The 20,366-nt window shown below is 39.0% G+C and overlaps 1 protein-coding gene across 2 annotated transcripts in view; it reads left to right on the top strand.

The window, feature by feature from the left end:
• gramd4a (GRAM domain containing 4a) overlaps nt 1-15,215 on the top strand; it is a 52,951-nt gene extending 37,736 nt beyond the window's left edge. The window contains exons 6-19 of one of the 2 annotated variants that reach the window (XM_044186385.1): nt 1,751-1,886; nt 2,424-2,449; nt 2,878-2,969; nt 3,865-3,956; nt 4,591-4,639; nt 4,759-4,830; nt 4,920-4,963; nt 5,103-5,212; nt 6,122-6,276; nt 7,961-8,105; nt 8,396-8,489; nt 8,891-8,981; nt 9,164-9,232; nt 10,116-15,215. In XM_044186385.1, coding sequence (XP_044042320.1) covers nt 1,751-1,886; nt 2,424-2,449; nt 2,878-2,969; nt 3,865-3,956; nt 4,591-4,639; nt 4,759-4,830; nt 4,920-4,963; nt 5,103-5,212; nt 6,122-6,276; nt 7,961-8,105; nt 8,396-8,489; nt 8,891-8,981; nt 9,164-9,232; nt 10,116-10,226 — 1,286 coding nt within the window. In that variant the 3' untranslated portion in view covers nt 10,227-15,215. Of the gene's footprint in view, nt 1-1,747; nt 1,887-2,423; nt 2,450-2,877; nt 2,970-3,864; nt 3,957-4,590; nt 4,640-4,758; nt 4,831-4,919; nt 4,964-5,102; nt 5,213-6,121; nt 6,277-7,960; nt 8,106-8,395; nt 8,490-8,890; nt 8,982-9,163; nt 9,233-10,115 lie in introns of both variants that reach the window. The other variant, XM_044186384.1, reaches the window with a different exon arrangement.
• Nucleotides 15,216-20,366: the final 5,151 nt, after the last annotated feature.

The raw sequence follows: 20,366 nt of genomic DNA, 5'->3' as shown, positions 1-20,366 counted from the left end.
TGGTGTGCAGCTAGTTGCATCAAGAGAAAACAAGCGACTGGTTAATTTCAGTCATTACTACAGATCTGCATGGCCAATATCAGTGCCATAAGAACGATTGTTTGTGTGTGTGTTTGAAAATACGTCAGTGAGGGAAGAGGGGAGCTCGTTAATGCAGTAATAGTCAGATGGTATTTCTGCAATGTGTGTGTTTGCGTGTGTATTTTTCCTATTTTTTGTCATGCTTTGACTTCCAGTGACGTGTGTGTGTGTGTGTGGGTTTAGAGAGAGAAAGGAAGGGAGAGACAGTGGCTAATTTTGGAAAATAGGTTATGATTGTAGATCACTTCATCTAGGGCAGACATGCCTGTGCTCTAACTAGTGTCAGAGGTGTGTATTTTTATAGGATGGATTAAGAGTGTGTGTGTTTGTGTTGGATAAAAGGTCAGAGAGAAAGTGAGTATTATCTGTTAGGTAAAGGGGAGAGGATGAACAGTCATTTGGACTGATCGGACTGTGGTAATTGTAAACTACAAATTAAAATGGCTTCTAACAGAATCTCATCAGCAGCACAAAAATACTTGTTGATAATAAAACTGCAGCAGAAAAAACAGCCCTGCTAGATCTTTCATTTTGCCATAATTACAAATTTCACGGAGGTTCCCACACCGTTTATAAAAAAAAAAAAGACAGAGTGCAAAGGCTGTTTTTTTTCAGGTTCACATACACACACACACGGTCACTCACCAAGGCTAGCTGCTCACTACAACCACAGTCAATTAGTGTCAATTAGTGTATACTTAGCAGTTACACGAGTGCAGCTGAGGGTAGTGTTCTTTGCTCAGGGGCACTTCAACATTAGTAATTGACCATTTGCTAAGCCGCCCGTACTGTTGCCACGCCTATCAAGCTTTCCGTCCTCACACAGCATATAATATAAGTCTCAATGATAACATATTCAATCATTATTGAAAATAACGGGTCATTGATTCCAGACAGTATTAGACAAAAACATACTTCTTATCTCTGGCTGACAGCCATGGATTTGAAAACACGTATAATATGCACATGGTGGCTACAAACATGATATAATGCTAAAAGGCTAAAGCTACATGTCCCAGGCAAAATTCCATTGACCTATGATCCATTTAGAAGACATGGAAATAAAGAAATGAAAATGTAATTCAAATGTTATTTGTTCTAACATAACCCTTGATGAGGGTGATTTATGATTTGAAAGCTTACTATGAAAAACATACTTGGACAAGCAACACAGTGGTTAGATTTATGCTTTAATGTTAATATTTTCACAGTATGCTTCACTTTAAAAGAGTAAAGAATGTGAGAATGACAAATAACCAATGATTTTGGCAAAACTAGCTTTAACTTGCATTAGATAAGATAGGCTTGGCTTGCCTAGTTACAGTTGCTAAGCTATGATTGGACAATCACTGTTCAGAGTTCAGGTTTAGCAAAAGATCAGATGTAAAAGGGAACTGTTTCGTAAGTTTTCCTTCCCAGGATTAAGTAGCCCAATGTGGGTTCCAAAACAAGCCATACTGATTACTAATGAGATAAATGTTGTTCATAGATCACATCATATCAAAACATGGCTGTCTTTTTATGTGAACAACAGATTATTGTTGGGAAAGGGAATCAGAAAATGTGTGCCTATGATGAAACAACAGTTGTAGGAAATTGATACATTTGGGTGAACTTACCAGACCTAGTCTAAGGTGCTGTTTACACACCCTTTTGTTCTCTTTAGCAGACAAACAGCAGAAGGAGGTCTGGAGTTCACGTCTCCAGAAGTGGCTGTACGAGCGCTTTGGGGTTTACATTGAAGACTTTCGCTTCCAGCCTGAGGAAAGCACCGTGGAGGCCGAGGAACCACTAAGTGCTAAAAGGTGGGTGAAAGCTGCTGTGGAATAGAACATGAAGTGTCTGTCCTCAGGTGTTGATTCTGCGGTTGTTCAAGGAGACGTGGAGACAGACAGCCAAACAGCAGTTGTCTTAGATTTTGTCACAGTTGTCAGGACTTTAGACCTTGAATGTCCACTTGTACACATAATAATCAAAATCATATACTGTACTGTATGTACCTTTGACATGTGCTACCAGTGCACTGTAGCTGACTCACTTTTTGTTTTTTTGACGTGTTAAGGTGCAGTATGTTGGTTGCTAGATGAGATGTATTCAGATCAGGATGTATTTTGCAGAGAGAGAGGACCGAGGAAGTTGAAAGCTATTTTTTCACTTATTTTCTCTGTTCCTCGTTTTTTTCCCTCCTTTTGTAAAGGCGAGTGAGTCATGCCAGGCTGACGAAGGCCAAAGTGTCACCACCTCCTCTAGCACATAAAGCAGCTTTTTTCTTGATGTGCACGTGTTTTATACGTGAGCATCTGCATGTGTTCTGACCTTCACTTTTTGTGTTTTCCATCCAGGTTAACAGAAAATATGAGGCGACTCAGTGAGTATTCAAAACACACACAAACGAATAGAAAACTATAATAGAAAACAGTTAAAATACTAACCTTGCTGTCAGTACAACATTTTTGGAGGATTTGTTTGCTGCTCAGTAGCCACTATAAATTGCTGTAATGCTAAAATGTTGACCATGACTATGGATATTGTACAAGTTCCAGTACCTCTGGCATCTGCATATGATTTTCAATTAAACGCTTACTTACATTTAATTTGAATGCACTGAATGTGACCAGCCATAACTGTTCTTTATTAAGAAATGTCCTTCATCTAATACACAAAAAAACCTCACTGTACGATACATTCCAGTGCCTTGAAATCCGTGTAGGCAGAAAATGGACAAAAACGGGCACAGTGCCATTATGTATTTGTCCTAAACCACACCGAGTATATCCCTCTACCCTTGTTTTTTAGAGCGAGGAGCCAGACCTGTCACAAACTTCTTAAGGAACCTCTCCGCCTTATCTAATTGGCACTCCGTCTACACCTCAGCTATTGCCTTCATTGTGAGTGTGCACTTTTCTTTTTCATAATTTCTAACACATTACTTTATAATGTTGAACTTTGTGCTGTCTCTTGGGGAAAAAAAAATGTCATCCATTAAAGTATACCTATGATAGATTTGACAGATTAGACAAAATATTACTTCTGAGTGACACCGAGCTATGTTGATTAAGTTCTAAGCTTAAATAGACAAAAAAGTGAGATCTATAAGTTGACTGATGAACCCATTTGGTTGTACATGACAGCGAAATGAAATGAATGGCAAAGTAATTTCTGCTTCACGGTGACAGATCGCAGTGATTGTGCCAAGGGCCGCAGAGGTCTAATCAGATCTTCATTAATGTCCACAGTTAGTGATTATGCTAAATCATCTTCAACCCATTGATTGTGGCCATTCCTGCCCAGGCCATCTCAGTATCTAGAGATGATCTTGCTCTAGTGTTGACAGGTGACTCTAATAGCATCTTCCACTGGCATAATATTGCCCAAACCTAAATGCTTCAAGTCAGTGCCATCATTAAAGGGGATCTTGTCATCTTTTCATCAATTTGTCTTTCTCTCATACAGAAAACCACACAGTTTTCTTTAGTAGCGGTCTGTCAAATAAAGCTTGGTAACTGTTTGTGGTTATGAAGGATATACCACTATGTTAGTGACAGAGTGACAGCTAAAGGAATACTTGTTGTAAAACTATAGAATTTACGAGTTTTCTGTCAGGGTGGACAGGCTGCTGTTACGAATGATTCATTGCATCAACTCATTGAATCAATCTGACTTCCGTCCTAGTATTGAATTGAATGCATATTTATGTATACTGTAGCTTTGTAAAGTGTGATCAACTCTGAAAAACAATCAATAAACCAAATATGTGAGTTTCCTTTTTCCTTTTGCCTGCAGATCTACATGAATGCTGCTTGGCATGGCTGGGCCATTCCCATGTTACTCTTCCTGGCTATCCTGCGCTTGTCCTTAAATTACCTCATCGCCAGGTAAAAACATTTCTGCTCAGTGGATAGTCAGATAGTAAAGAAGCATCAATTGTGCCAGTTTTTACTATGTGGTCATTATGCTGCTGCCATAGCTTATTTGAATATTTTTTTTCAGCTGTGTGCTTTGTGTAATAAAACCCGATTAAACTTAACCACTGAGGCCACAGCTGTGCTATTGGTGAAAAGATGCACACTGTGAACCTCTTATCACTGTGTGAGCCACATAAAAACATGAATCTACTACAGCAAATGCGTTGGTGATAATGGGCAGATTTTTAATACATGCACACATGCCTGTAATTATGATCACTATTATTGTTGACTAATACATAATAGCCAACGAGGTGAACTGTTTGTGCTCACAGCTGCAAACAAACAAATATTAAGGAAGTTATATAAACATCAACAAAATAATTTAAAGTGGGGCATTTTGGTGATCATTATGAAATGAGGGCACATTGGTATTTGTCAGACATCTGTCTGGACTCAAACTGGGGTGCCTTTAAAATGATGAAGTTTGTAAAGATGTTGGAGACACAAGCTTTAGAGGTTGAATAGTAGTTTGGTGGCCTAATTTTATCCAAACAAAACACCTCATAAATATGTACACTATTCACATCTTCCTATTTTTCAGAGGTTGGAGGATCCAGTGGAGCATTGTGCCTGAGGTCTCTGAACCCACGGTGAGACGACTTCCACTTCCTGTTCAACTGCTTCCTGTTTCTGTGTGTCAGGAGGAAAACATATGCCTCAGTGGATGTAAATATGTAGTCCTGTTAACTTATCTCTTTGTTTCATGCAGGAGCCTCCAAAGGAAGACTTGACTGTATCTGAGAAATTCCAGCTTGTACTTGATGTTGCACAAAAAGCCCAGGTACGACACAGCTCATGTTACTTCTCAAATCAGTGTACACAGATATTGAAACATTACTGTTTCTTAAAGTGCTTAAACTGTCCTTACAGAACCTGTTTGGTAAGATGGCGGATGTTTTGGAGAAAATAAAGAAGTAAGTTAAAAACATTGTCGTATTTTACTAAATGCTGGGGTCAAGTATGCAAATAGTGTACTTAAACAAAGACCTATTGACTTATATTTTATTTCTCTTCTCCCTTGTCTGTGTGTGTTTGCGTGCATTTATCTGTTAGCCTGTTTATGTGGGTGCAGCCGGAGAGCACCCGGAAACTTTACATCTGCCTGTGGGTGGCTTTCATCACCTCCTGCGTCCTGCCATACAAACTAATGGGCTTCATGATGGGTGAGAGAAACACACACACACACACACACAAAAGCTTCTTTATCCTTCTGACATACTGCATTGGCCCTTGAAAGAATGCAAATCGTTAAACTCAATCCAGCGCACACAAACAAATTCATTGATACACCACTTGTGTAACTGTTTTCCCTCTCTCTGTGAGGGGCAGCTGCAGGCTATTGGCATGCCTATCTGATAATATTGGTTACTGCTATTTCTTGTAAACAAAGGGTCTCCAAAGTGCTGTGGGCTCACATCCTTGGAGGACGCTTGAAGCTAAGATAATTGTTGACACAATTATCTGTATTGTCCCTATAAATAAACTAACAAAGTCAATAAAAAGCATACTATTCAACTGGCCCATCGTTACATCAAAGATCTGATTAGGATCAAAACAATTAAAATACGTTTGTGGTTTGGAGCCAGTGTGCAGGCATTACAGCAACAAAAGCATTCAAAGTCATTATTGATTACCACATTGAGTATTTTTGGTGTTTAGTAACTCTCACTGTTATTCGTATGTTGTTCTTGGCTATCGCAAGTTAGTTTAGAGAACTGACTCCATTTGTACACCCCTTTTCACTCTGCTCTGCTGCGATAATATTTTTGTGAGTAAAGACAGTAATGTCAGTCCCAAACACTGGCTGTATGAATAGCCATTGAAAGCTCTTTTTTCAATGTGTGGAACTAAAAAAAAATGCTGACATGTGAAGGATATTTGAAGGGAAATCATGTGAAAGAATTTAAATGATGTGAAGGATACATTTAAAATTATAAAAGGGTTTGACCTGAAAAATGGAAGGCCTTGAAAAGTAAGATTGCATTACCAGAACTTTTTTTTCCATATCAGTTTTTTCATCCTTTTCGTTACTGTGTTTGTTTTCTCCCTTCCTTGCCCTCTCTCCTCTCCAGGCCTTTACGCCGGTATCAAGTTCTTCATCATAGACTTCCTGTTTAAAAGCTGTCCGAAGCTGCGGGACAAGTATGACACACCCTACATCGTGTGGAACAGCCTTCCCACTGACCCTCAGCTCAAAGAGAGGACCAACGCTACTGTGTCCCGGCGGGTAAGGGGCCAGAAACATATACACACACATCTGTATCAGCTCTTTGCTGTCTCTCCTCCTTCATTGCCTCCTCTCTTAAATTAACTCTTAAATGACTTGCACATAAACACACACACACAGACCGTTCAACACAGCTAGTCTAAATCCTGTCTAAGACAAAACTGTTCAGAATGCATGATGATTATTTCTGCTAAACTGTTACAAATGCCAAGGAATTTGTGTAGAAAATCAGGTGTTACATCTACAAATAACATGTCATTTCTGTAAGGACCGCAGAACACTTAGTAGTAGTTGTAGATAGTTGGAGACCATCCTTCAGCTGTAGGTCATGTTGAATCTTTCATGTTCAAGAATCCACCTACTGAACTGTCAGTCTACCTCCCACCACTGACGCCCCTGTGGTCAGCAAAGAGATCAATAAAGTATCAAAATATCGCTCCTGTCAATAATACATTACAGCTCAGCCACTCAACTGTCATGACCTGCCCTCTCTGTGAGGACACCACAAAGTGTATGTGTCTCTTTCATATGTAGGACTGAGTGTGTGAGCATGCGTGCGTGCGTGCATGTGTTTGTTTGTGCGCCTTTGCTGTGGCATCAGTCACAGGTGTACTCTGTCGTTTCTCTCTCTCAGCTCTCTGGCACTGAGAAGGTAGGGACTCTGGTGTGTCTCCCTTTGGTTCCTCTACTGCGCCTGGGTGTGCCGCTAGCTCACCTCAAAGCGTGTGTGTGTGCGTGTGTGTGTGCGCGCAATGTGTGAGACACCTCGGGACTGGCCGTCAGTGTTTGTGGACAGAATGGATCAAAATGTCACAATAACTTTTAGTCTGTAATTTCATAATGGATTTTTAAATCATTATTATATATATTTTTTAACATTACATTGATTTATTTCATCCATATGTACCCAGATTGTTGACATTTTTGATCCATTGACATAGATGCTCTCAGAAGTAGTGTTAACTGAATAGTTAAAATGCACATAGAGTAGCCCCTTGACCACTGTAATTTCACAAGCTCATTAAATCCTTCCTGTTCTCCATTACATGTAAAGTAGAAAGTAACCCTAAAATGTAATTGCTCTTAGCTTTTTTTTTTTTTAATGTGAGTTAATTGCCTTCAACCCTATTACTGTAACTGCAACACTTAAGTAGAGATGACTGAACAATAAAAGGATCCCTCACACCTAAACATTTAATTAGGATATGTTTTTATTCTAATTATCTAATCCACAAACTAACAAGTATTTTTTGCCTATAAACTGTTGCTATGTATGTTGAGTGAATGATGGCCTCACTCTCTGCTTTGCACGTCACACCTGCAAAGCCTGCTGCAAAGAAGATGCACATGCAGAGAAGCACATAATGCAATACTGAAAGTTGAGCTGTTTCAATTTTGGCCACTTTTTTCAATAGCTCTGGTAACATGCAGTCCTATTGGATGGTACCACACAATGTGTAGATATACTTGATTTTAAATATTTCTCCCTGTCCTTCCTCCTTTCCCTCATCATCACACTGTCTTATTTCCCTCCTAAATGTCTTCCTCTTCTCCCACATGGCTGTTTTTTTTGTCTCCTTCATGGCGATTTTTCTTTGACTTCCCGTCACCCTGTCTGTTTTTTTCTCCCGTCTTGTTCTCTCCCCCCTCCTTTCCTGCCTCCTCCTCCTCCGTCTCTCTCCAGGTTCAGCCGGTGGTTTCTCGGGGCAGCCTCGCCACCATCCCATGCGGGGTGAGCAGAGAGGAGGAGACGGGTCGCTCCCACAACACCAAGAAGGGAGCCTTTCACGAGATCTTCAACCTACAGGAGTCAGAGCGCCCTCTGGCGGGTGAGGGGACTTACTGCAGCTTTAAAAAATACATCATGCACCTGTTTCCATTTGCACTGAGCGTACCCAATATCCACATTTCTGTCATTTAAAGTTTGAAATGCTTAATCCGCCTTTGTGGTTGGAAGTTTGAGAAGGCTACGAGCTGAAATTGTCAAGCACAAATCTGTTCTTCAGGTTGATTTTCTCACAGTGGTTTAAAACCAGGTTGTACACATGTTTAGTTTTTACCAGGATTTTTTCATTACTAGTACTGTAAACAAGGTTTTCACTGTTCTTTGTGTTTTCAGTGTGTGAGAACGGCTGGAGGTGCTGCCTAATTAACAGAGACAGGAAGATGCCCACAGATTACATCAGGAACGGAGTGCTCTACGTCACAGAGAAGTAAGTAGGACATCTTCTCTTTGGACAGCTTCTTTTTTCATTAAATCTCTGACTGCATGAGAGAAAAATAAGCTACTCTTAAAGGTGGAGCAGAGAGGAGGAGCAGGTAACAATTTATGCCAATGGGTTTGTGGTATTAAGTACCTTTTAAAAGCTTCTTAACTAAGAGCTACACCATCTCCTCCCTCTCTCCCTCCATGTCTCTGTGTCAGTCAGTCAGCAGTGGATCGAGTAGTACAGCCCTCTTCCTGAGAATATCTCTGATCTTTAAATCTCTGCACCTCTTTGGATATGTAACTGACAACAAGTCCATTCAGTTTGTCGTCTGTTTTGCTTGCCTGCTTGTTTTTTCTCAAGACCCCTTTCAGCAAGCTATTTCCTCTCTTGTTCTCTCCATCCAGTTACCTGTGCTTTGAGAGCTCCAGCTCCAGATCCAGCTCCTCCAAGAAGAATAAAGTTATCAAGCTGGTGGACATCACTGACATACAAAAGGTAATCACTCTCAAAGTAATCAAGTGGACACTTTGGGGGGCAGGAAAACACATTGTCCATTATGTAGGAATTATGGATTTGTATGTGATTTGGCATGAGGCTATATAACAGCTGATTTTTTTTATAATTATGTGCAATTAAAAATGTTAATAACCCTCTTGTTTTTCTGAACTCCTCTTTAGTACAAAGTGCTGTCAGTCCTACCAGGAAGTGGGATGGGCATCTCTATAGCCACTCCTTCCACTCAAAAGGTACAGAATTGAGATAATTTAATAATAATAATTAAATTTTTTTCCCTATTTAGATTCATATGGTTTTGGATTTGAATAGATTTTGTATATTCAGAAATGTTGCTTTATGTCAACTATAAAAAAGCTATAAAAAGGCTTAACCACATGTTAATGAATCTTTCAGATGGGTTGTACAAAACCTTTCCATTAAAGCATGTTATGCATTTATAAAGTTAAGCAATATCTTTCATTTGCAGCTACATAGATTTTAGATGTTTGTGGCCTTGCAAAAATCTCTTCAGCACTTTCCTACTGTTCCTTTACCTTAAAGATCCCCTCTAGACATGCTTTAAGACATACAAAAATACTCTGCTTTGAATAATAATTTCTGTCTGATATGGTTTTTCCAATTACCTAGATACATTTTCTTAATATTACATCTACTCTTTCTCCCTCATTGAGAAATCCAGAATCTATGAATATGTAAATACTGTTCATTTCAAAAGTTTTACTACTAGACACAAAATGCCTCCTACTTTACTAGAAGTCCATTCTCAGTGTATGTGCAATGGAGGTTTAGTTTAAGTTTCTCGTGTAAGTTGCATATTGGACCATGATTGGCTTCTGAACTAGTTGTCACAAAATCCTGCTCGTACAAAAAATGTACATTTGTGAATTAAATTTTGTCTTCTTCTTGGTGTCTAGTTGAGGTATTAAGTGTAGTGACTTTTGACATTGAGTGTTCTATGGTGTTTTAGGGAGATAAGATATTCCTCACTTTCATATCCTTTTTGCTTTGTGTTTAAGACTTATTGGTGCTTTATTGCATACAATCATGCAAGGTAGTACAGCTATTACATGTAAGATGTAGATATTAATGGCCAAGCATTTGTGTGTCCTCCAGCCATTGGTGTTTGGTGCCATGATCCACAGAGACGAGGCTTTCGAGGCCATCTTTACCCAATACATGAAGATCTTGACCACCACCAAACCACCGGCCAGTGCAGAGCTCTAGACAGCCTGCATCAGATCTCCATACTGGGGCAGAGAGCCTCGTCAGATTCAACTGGACTGGAAGATAATTTAAAAAAACCTCCACACTCCTCTGCTCTGTGTAAGCCTCCTCCTCCTCTTGTGATGGGCATCACCTTCCTCATCGACGGTCATCGGCCAGCTTTGATTGGTGGATTTCCCATTAAGGCCATGTTGGAGGGGATATGCGGGTGTGTCGGCTACATGTCCGTGTAGTTGGGATTTAGTTACATCACACACTTTATGTGGGCGTCGGATAATGAACAAAATCCGCTAACTGGTTCTGGGAGGAGTGAGGATCGCTGTGTTTTTTATCAATCAGCAGAAGGTTGGCAAGGGGGCTGGTTCTCCTCTCCTTCCTGACTGACCAACTGACTGGCTGACTGGTTTCCTGACTTACTTGTTTCTGTGTTTGCATGTGTGAGCGGGTGTGTGCAGAAATTAAGCTCTAAATTGCGTCACGTTGCCCTATTTTTCTTTTTATTCCTCAGACAGTGGAGTGACTTCTTCTAAATCATTAAACAACCAGAAGATAAACAAGAGGTTCTTTTAACTGCCAGACATCTGTAGGAACAAAGTGTTAGCTTAATAAATCAGTGCAAAAACAACCATTGATGTTGAAATATTTAGACATTTAACTGGCTGATTGGCGCCTCCTGGCATAGCCCAACAAAATTATAGGAGTGTTTGAGTGTTCAGTGATTGTTTTTTTTTTATTATTAGCTGTGAAAATGTCAGATCACCTGACGCAGAGCCTTTCTGTTAGTTTACACTGCTGCTGTCTAATTTCCTGATTTTTTTTTTTTTTCCTGTTCTTTCTAGACACACGTTTCAGCAGCGACAGTGTGTTGTAGTCGTCTTTGTCGATCTAACAAACAGAAAATGTACGCTGCGTTCAGCATCCGCTTCAATGTTTGTAAGTGTGCGTATGTGAAACGTGTAGTGAAGTGTTTTGTTTTTTTCCAAAAATGCCTTCTTTTTTTTCTTGTCTTTGTAACAAACAGCCTTTGGGATGAGGAACTGGTGGTCCTGGAGCTGCTGATTGTGTCCGAGACGAGAGCACGACCACTGTTAGATGGTTCAAACACTGACTGCCATTTAGAGCTGTGTCACAGTGGAGAACATAGCATCATGTGTCTAAGCTTCTCTTTTCAAGGCACAATCTGTACATATATAGAGAGATTTCCCTTTTTTTTCTCCATCAGTGGTATTCTCCCTGCACTTTATTAGGACGTTAACTGGAATTCCTGACATTTATGTTGCAGTGAATAGACTTTAAATGCTCACTCACTACTGCTGGAATCCATGGTCAGTGTTAGCATATTGTTTCCAAGCTACCAGCTATGTCCTGTGGTATTTCTCTTTTGTCTGACTACTTCAGCCAGCATAGGTCATATCCCGCTGGTCTCAGTGCAGCACAAATGCAGCCTGAGCACATTGTATTAATACCAGATTGATGTCTGCCGCAGCCAGCCAGACAACCTTCAAACTGACCATAAAAGAAGAAGGTACTTGACTTGAAAATGAAACCACTGACAGATTACTTTGTTGCGGTATTTCAGTCTTTGAATAAGAAATCTAAACCTGATTGTCCAAGACCAGTGCAGAAATATCCATTAAACATGTCTCATCCTGATTGGGTGATAAGAGGTTATATAACCAGTAATATAAATTCTGGATTCATTAGCACATTTTTTTAAAAGTCAGAAAACGAGGATTATGAGCTATAAAGACATGCCTAATTAGTTCCTTTTTTGTTTGTTTGCTTATTGTTTTTCTTATCTGTAAAGCCGCCGTGAGTAGAGACTGTCATCCGGGTGCTCTTCACTTGTTCCAGATCATCTAAACGCAGGCTTTTTTTAAAAAACAGTAGTCTATGAAGTATATGGATAAAGGTCTAGACTGAACAGAATATTTCAACATCGCTTTATTTTAAGACACCGTTCGCAAGAATAAAGCTGGTCTTTACCCTTGCAGAATGGTTTATGTAGAAATATAATGCCAAACTACTCCATTCATCTCCCTGCTTTGGGAGACGAATGGAGACAGGATATGGGACTGGAGGTCATGATTTCTCTTGAGATTTTAGTATGAGAGACGGTAGAGTAGCTATTCCACACTCCCAACTCCTATTTACTGTACGCCCAGCAGCACAAGCTTTAGTTTCCATGTAAATCTTATAAAACACTGTTAAAAGGGAGACCTTGGCGTTTGAATATTTACTTTAATTCTGGTCATTTGGGCACTTCTTTTTAGTTTAACAGTCCTTTATCACTCTTGTGTCACCTTTCCCTTAAGAAAACCAGAGGATTCTTTTCTGTTTTCTTCCCTTCAGAACTGCCCTCATTGTAAAAATGTCAAAGTTTCTCTTAAAGTCTATACAAGTCCTCTTATCATCATTACCAATTAGAATCAACTGAGCTGGATATGAAATTGCCAGAGAAGCAATGGACCAGTTCAAAGAACCATAATATTATTTTTTAGTTTAAACTAATTAAGAATGTATTTTTCTTTGTCATCCATTTGTATGATTTAGCCTGTTAATAATGCCATCCCAGACATGGATTTTCTATTTTTGTTTAGGAATAAATTGGATCCATGAACGGGGGAAACCTGTCGGATATTAGAGCAGGTGAAATCAGTAAAGTAATTAACGCTGTCTCACTGTGTGACTGGATGGCTCGTCGTAGTCTTAAAGCTTTTACCTGAAGCCTTTTGTAATCTGTTAACTCTGAAAATCAGCTCTCGGGGGGTCTGGGAGACCCTAACAGAGCTGCACTCAGATAAAGCACAGAATGTATCACGTTCTCTATGTCTAAGATTGTTTTTGTTTTTTTTTCTTTTGCCAAATCTTTAATTTTCTGTCTGCCATATTCTGCCTACGCTCATGTTTACAGAAAGTTGTAAAAATGAATTTGTTGGGGGGTTTTGTGTCTTTTTTTTCTTAACAACCCAGTTTGAATTCCTTTGACTCCGGAGTTATGAAGACTGGACTGCTGTTCTTGAATTAATGTCTCAGCTCTCATTGGCTCTGCACCACTCACATGACTATTTCTGCTCACCTTTAACCAATAGCAAACTCAAATCATAGTGACAAGAGCAGTATTTTAAACCTCATGCAGCATGTAAATTGTCATATCCAACATCACAGTACTTGGTTACAGTGTAGTGTAATTTGCAGTAAAACACAGGCTCCATACAGAGCAGAGATGGTCATGGTGGACTGAAATGGCAACATCAGTGTTTTTGACATTTAGTTTGGCCGTTGTGACTTGATGCAGCTTTTGAGGAGTGTAGAGAAAGGCAGAAATAAAACTGAAGTTTGATTCACGTTGTTTTTTTTTTTTAAATGAAATAAAATGTGTGTACTCATATTTTGTAGGGCACTTTGGAGAAAATCATCCAGCAAATGTTAAAGGAATAGTCTGATAGTTTAGGGGAATAATCTTTTTGGCTTTTTACAGAGAATTAGATGAGAAGTTTGATACCAATCTCATGTCTGTAGACTAAATATGAAACTAATGGAAGCAGCCGCTTTGCTTAGCTTAGTTTAGCACAGTTTTTTATTTATTTTTTTATTTTTATTTTTTTACATTTGGCCAGAGCCATGCTAGCAGTTTCCAGTTTTTATGTTGCTGGCTGTAGGTAGATATTTACATTTAGAGGTGGAAATTATGAATCACTTTGCTGATTTGAATCTTCTTTTACAGTTCAGTTCAAAGGTTTGTTGTCACTATGTAGTTCGTTCACTTTAAAAAAAAACAAAACAACAAATTAAGCAATAGCATCACCATTTAAATGCACTTGAGCACATACACAGAAGTCTTGACTGCAGCACTTTATTAGAAATTGAAACCGTCATAATTTCAACAACAATTACTATGTGAGCATACAAAAAACTCAAACTCCCAGACTTTTGTCATGGTAACTTGGTTTCAGCCATATCCATAATATTTACCAAAGTATTTTTTTTAACTTTTTAGCTGTAATCTCTACTATCTAAAAACTCCAGTCTTCTCTGTCCTGCTGTTATTACAGACCGCCGCCCATGGACTTGCCTCTTTGTTGGGCTATGAAATTCAACCTACGATAGGGCTTATGGGAAACTGAGTTTATTAAAGGCCACTAAAAACAGAAATATTCAATAAACAACAATATTAGATTGTTCTTTAAAATATTACCATCCTTATCAAATGTATCATGAAAGTGGTATCAATCTTCTCATCTAACTAATAAACATATTTCCCTAAATGTCAAATATTCCTTTAATGTTATGATCGGTAAGCTGCACTTAATAATGCCATACTTTGTATCTTGCTACTGGCAAATAATACAGGACAGTTTGAGGATTGAACTGCTGCTATAAGTGACAGGGGCCTTGTCAAAAATAGTGGTGTTGTCCTCTCAAGGTCCCCTCCATTTAAGCTGGTGTCCTTGCTGTTGTATTAAATATGTAGTTCCTCTAACTGTGTAAATGTTAATTAAGGGTTGTCCTAAGGCATTTCAGCATCCCAGTGATCCACCCTGAGTGTACAGTACGAACTGTACCAGGGCTCCTGTCTCATTTTGGACAATTTACAAATGAATTGTCTCAAGGCTGCAAACAGCCTTAATCTGACATTATGACTGAAGTGAAATTAAAAGGTTAAAATAAATTTAAAACATTCAGTCCTATTTTATGGACTGAGACAGTACTCATAAAACTTGGTACAGTCAGTGAATTGCAAATTAAAGCCCAAGTGTAACTGGGGAACACTGCAGTCATTACAATGAGTATTTAATTTGTCATCTGTGGCAGTAGCTATAATGACTTCCTCTTTTTCCCCCTTTTTTTGGTCAAAGAGGAATTTGTATACAAATGACTGAAATGTACAGTGAAGAAAACAAAAACCACTGAGTTTTTAAAAGACATGTCTATTGTAAAGGATGATGTGATGTACATTTTTTAATTTAAGTAAAAGAATTTAAGGTATTTTGCTGTTGCCTCTGTCTTTTGTTTATGGAAAGTTCCACTGCTAATTCAGATTATTTATTGGCTCCAAACTGCAGTGTTTCTACACGGCCACATGAGGTCACTATTGCACCTTGTGTCGAGACTAATCAGCTGGGAAAGAATTCTTCTTTTGCTTCCACTCTCCACAGGGAGGTCAGGGTTAGCAGCTCGAGGATATTTCACTATTTTATTCTCTGTGTAGGAATAAGAAAGTGGACGGTTTGACGTCTTACCCAGTCCTGTCCAATCCAACTCCATTTCTCTGGTGATCGGATGGCCAGAGAATCAATAAGGAGGTGGATGCAGAAGGGGGGGATATGATCATCTGTCACACCTCTTAAATAACAAATGCAACTGGCAAAATGCAGTTGAGGACTTGGTGTGGACACATGAAACAGTTTCCTTTTTAGAAAGTTCTACATCCAGCGCAATTTGGCCTGAAAAGCACAGCTTCAGCTCTAATTTCAGGTAGCGGCTGACAGGTTTCTCTTTGTGCCGCAGCAGAAATGAAGTCCATTTACGGGATTCAAGCTGTGAAAATGTGTGAGCCCTGATTGCAAGGTGACGACACGGTGGTATTTCTGTGCAGGTAGAGGATATGGCTGCATATGAAAAACGGGGGGCCTGAGAAATGTATAATGTAAGTACATTATGTCCACAGAAAAAGCATTTTAGAGTTTATAATAAAATGTTAAATGACTACTGCACAAGGAGTAATGCCAGTATTATTAATTGTAAGTAAAGTTTAAATGTGAGGAATGAATATTAGAAAGGCTATTTGAAAGTTAGGACTAAATCTTCAAAATTTTAGGATTCAAATGTTAAAGCAAATAACATAGAAACTGAGACCATTAACATTTTTTAACCCCATTTCAAATGTCATTCAGTGCTGTGGAGGGAGAGGCTCATGACTTCAGAGTTACATTTTGATTGAGGTGTGATTATTCCAGCTACACTTGCAAATACTAAAGCATTAAACTATTGCATCCAGTATCCATATGAAAGTATTTTTTCAGGCAGAGAAATACTTAAGTACAGCACACTAAAGGCTAAAATGACTGATGTTGCAGTGAGGTTTTTAAATGTACTGTTTATGTTAAACTGGATTTCATTCTTGGACTGACCTGAGAACTGACAACAACAAAAATCAAAAGCTTCAAAAGAACAAAAATCAATCTGGGCTCATATACAAGAAAAGCAACATTTCATCGTTCACAGATTTCCTGCAGAGGACCTGTCAGCTCAAACGCATACCGCTGAACCCAAAGTGATTTTTTTTTTCATGGACGTCCCATTCACTGATCTGTGTTGACTTGTGACTGTATTCCTTCTGAAACACACCGACTGGCTCGCTTTTTCTCTTTCTTCGTCAACGCTCTATTTCAAGACAGAGTGTCATAAACTTTTGTACAGTTAAAGGCAGTTTGAAGAGACGCTGTGTAAATGACACCCCAGAGTCACTCAGAGGTTCATTTATTCTGTCTACCCCACTGCTTTGCTTGATGGATTCGGTGTATTTTTAGTCAACCCAAAAGAGACATCGCCCAAACGTGGCTCCATTTACCATTTGTTTCTCCATGACAAAATGGTGACACGGTTTGACACGTCTGCTCTGTCTCCTTGTCCATGTTTAAGTATGTGTGTGTGTGCACATTCTGCATACATACATCAAAACCTCAGTTGTATAACTTTTACAATATCCTGTAAGTTCTTTTCCTATTGGCATGCTATCTGCACAGTGTTGAATAAGTCACTGAGCTTAAACTGCTTATCTTGACTAAGGACTATCATGCATTTATATGAGCAAATACCTAACCAAAATCAATTCATTTTAATGTAAGTTGCCATTCGCTTACAAAAGCAAAAAAAAATTGTGCTAAGTGTTCAACTTTGGTGAGAGATTTTGTGCAGCTGATCAATTGCAAACTGTCTCGACAGCGCTGACCTTAAAGAGAAGAACGGTTAGAAACGGGGAGTCCAAAATGGAGGAAGCTATCATATTAGCTATGTCCATCCACAGGTTTGTAACCCTGCTCCTGAGTACAAACTGAGCAGGGTTTGTACTCCACAACAGAGATACAACATGGTTTGCAGTCAGTAGTGAGGCACCTGGTACAAATACTTCTCCTAACTGTGTTAACTTATCATTCAGTCAAGCTAGCTAGCTAGCTGCGAAAATGTTCATCCGTCCTGTTCAAACTAGTCCCAAATACACTGTTTAAATACACCGCAGACAGTTCAACTAAAAAAATATATAAATAAATAAAATAAAATAACATTTTGTTGACAAAAGTTGGCAACCCGCTCTTATCAGTCTAAGCTGCACTTTGTTATGCTTATGTACTTAAGCTCAGCAGCAATTTGAGCTGAAAGCTAATGCTAGCGTGCTAATGGCGAATTTTTTACCCCATGTTTGCGCTACACGAAAAAGTCAGGGCATTATCAAAGTCATTAGGATTCATTCTGTGGTGACCAAGGAACTGTACCACATTTTATGTACAATTTAATGACATTATATTTTGGGGTAAATTTAACATGCCAAGTACATCTTACAATGTTACACAATGAGATATCCAAGAACAAGCTATTCAGTACCTGAAAACGCCTTTACTTCTGTTTCCCACCTGTCACGTCATTATTAAACACCCATGATGCACCTGCACAGGAGTTTCCACTTATATGGCCTAATTAGACCCCTTCTCAGGATTGTGAGGGAGTATACAGACTGTACTCTCCTGTTAGACAACCTAACACTTTTCTATTTCTTACATAAAAGTTAAGTATGTGGAGGTGACTTCACTTAATTCCCAACTTCACTGCACCCAACGTTTAACCTGAGCAGAGGTCTAATCAGACGCAAGATTGAAAACACCTGCGTCCTGTAGCTATGCAGGGCAGTTAAGTGCTTCAGCATAGAGAGGTTAGGGAGATACAGACGTTTCTTTATCTCAAGAAATGGGGGGAAAAAAACATTATTAACAAGCCTGCACTTGACAAATTGTAAGAATTAAAGTGCAACTTTTAAGTCAGCAACTTATTTTCCATATTTTTGATAGCACATACAGCAGGAGGTGTTTATAAACCATTTAAGCCGTATACTTACGTACACACACCTCAGGGCTGTGTGTATATGTGAGAGTGAAGTGGCCAGTTACTAGCTGTGGTGGGTTGAGGTGACCTCTGTGTGTGTGTGTGTGTGTGTGCTGGAGTGGAGAGGACAGGCATTTGGCTGCCCGGCCATCAGTCATTAGTTAAATGTTGAAATGATGCTTCCCCTGAAGGATAGCAGACCATTCTGGCCATAGCTCTCCCCTCTAGCAGCTGTCACCACCCAGCGTAATGACTCACACATACACACCCCTGCACAGTCTCTCTCTTAGCATGATACATCTGCCTGTCTTACCAAAGCACTCGTCAGGGATGTTAATGACGGTTATTCTAAAATGTACACAAATAAAAGCAAGTTCATACAGTGCATGCTTGTAATACAGATCTACCATTGCTGAAGAGCAATGAAAAAACAATAATATAAAATGATTTTCTTTTGGTCAACAGAATGCACAACATAAATATGCAGCAATATAAGCTGTCTGGTCTTCTCTTCCTAATGTAATTTTCATCTTTCATCCACACTCTCTCACACACACACCACTAGATATCGGCTGTTAAATTTGATCTGGATCAGAACGCCAATCAATGTTTAGTGGGCACACAGTTCAATAACGCTCCTGTAATTGGATTCTCGCCCAAAACAGCTCCAAGGAGTGGCAGCAACAACTCTTTGTCTTCACAGATGATATGTCTTTTATGCAGATCCGGTGTCAGCTTTACCCTCCCAGTGAACCTTTTGCTTGTTCCGCGATGAAGACTACAAAGCTGCGTCGAGAGGTACGCCCACGCTGAGAGGAAGCAGCTATTTCTGTCTGCAGGGCCACATTGTCTGCTAATTCACAAAACACACCACACACTGTTTTTACTGCAGCCAAATGAGGCCTTCCAGAGAGCATGAGAGACAAACACACCAGCCATAGAAGAACTATAAAAGCCTCTGGCTGGTGATAATGGCTGATGGAAGCATTGTCCATAACTATAGGTAATTAGAAGTTAGTCAACCTCTCTTTCTCAGGCACAGGGCTGTATCCAGAAATGTAGAAATACTGAAGTCATGAGTTAAAGTGCCCCCCTACCCCAACCCTCCCATAGTTACTGTTGCTACGCCTGTCTAGCTTTCAGTTCTCGCAATATGACCTAGACAAACAATCTATAATTCCTCAAAATGAAGATAATTAATAGATTTTTTTAAATTAATCTGTTAGAGAAATTGTCCTGCCAAACACCAAGGGACTGTACGAAGACACAACACAGGGTTGGAAATATTTATTTGTATCTTCCCCTTGACTTAGAAAAAAAACTGCAATACCCTACCCCCAAAATCTCAGTATAACAGTACTTGTACAATTCTATTTATCATTAATAATAAGAATTTAAGATATTGTACCATAACCCTAACATTAAACCTTAATATGTTCATTATTTCTGTTTGATCTTTTTTTTTTTTTTAACAATTTAATCTGCAAGGGAAAGAGTCTAGGGTGAGAAAAAATTAAAAGAACCTCCTCTGCTCTCCTAAAAAGTCAGACTACACTCCCTTCAGCAAAAAGAAAAAAATACACATGATCCTCCCCCTTTTCTGAGCCGTCTTCCTCCGTAATAATTTTCATACAGTCCCTAATAATAGAAACACTAACATTAGCCTGTGAAGATTAACCACAAGTGCAGAATATGTAGGATAAAACATCCTAAAAATGTGAAATAAATATCTTATACAGTAGAACATGTCATGAAATATTAAAATATGCAATATAGATTAGGTGGAACCATAATAAATGAGAGGCACTTGAGCTGCTTAATGTCCATAACCCATATCTCTGTGATATATTGAACATAAGTAGTTATGTTAATGAGGTCATTAATTAAGCTAATTCGCATTCATTAGCAAATAATTCTATGTCAGCATACTTGTCTCCACATAATGGCCAGTATTAATGGGCGCTCTGCATCTTAACTTATTAAGGAGTTATAGCAGTTTCAAGAAAATCGTTTATTCTCCTCATTAATATCTAAATTTAA

The sequence above is a fragment of the Siniperca chuatsi genome, linkage group LG23 (genome assembly GCF_020085105.1).
Source record: "Siniperca chuatsi isolate FFG_IHB_CAS linkage group LG23, ASM2008510v1, whole genome shotgun sequence".
NCBI classification, from domain to species: Eukaryota; Metazoa; Chordata; class Actinopteri; order Centrarchiformes; family Sinipercidae; genus Siniperca; species Siniperca chuatsi.
Note: the sequence above shows the minus strand (reverse complement) of the source record. Positions and strands in the feature narration are given on the sequence as shown.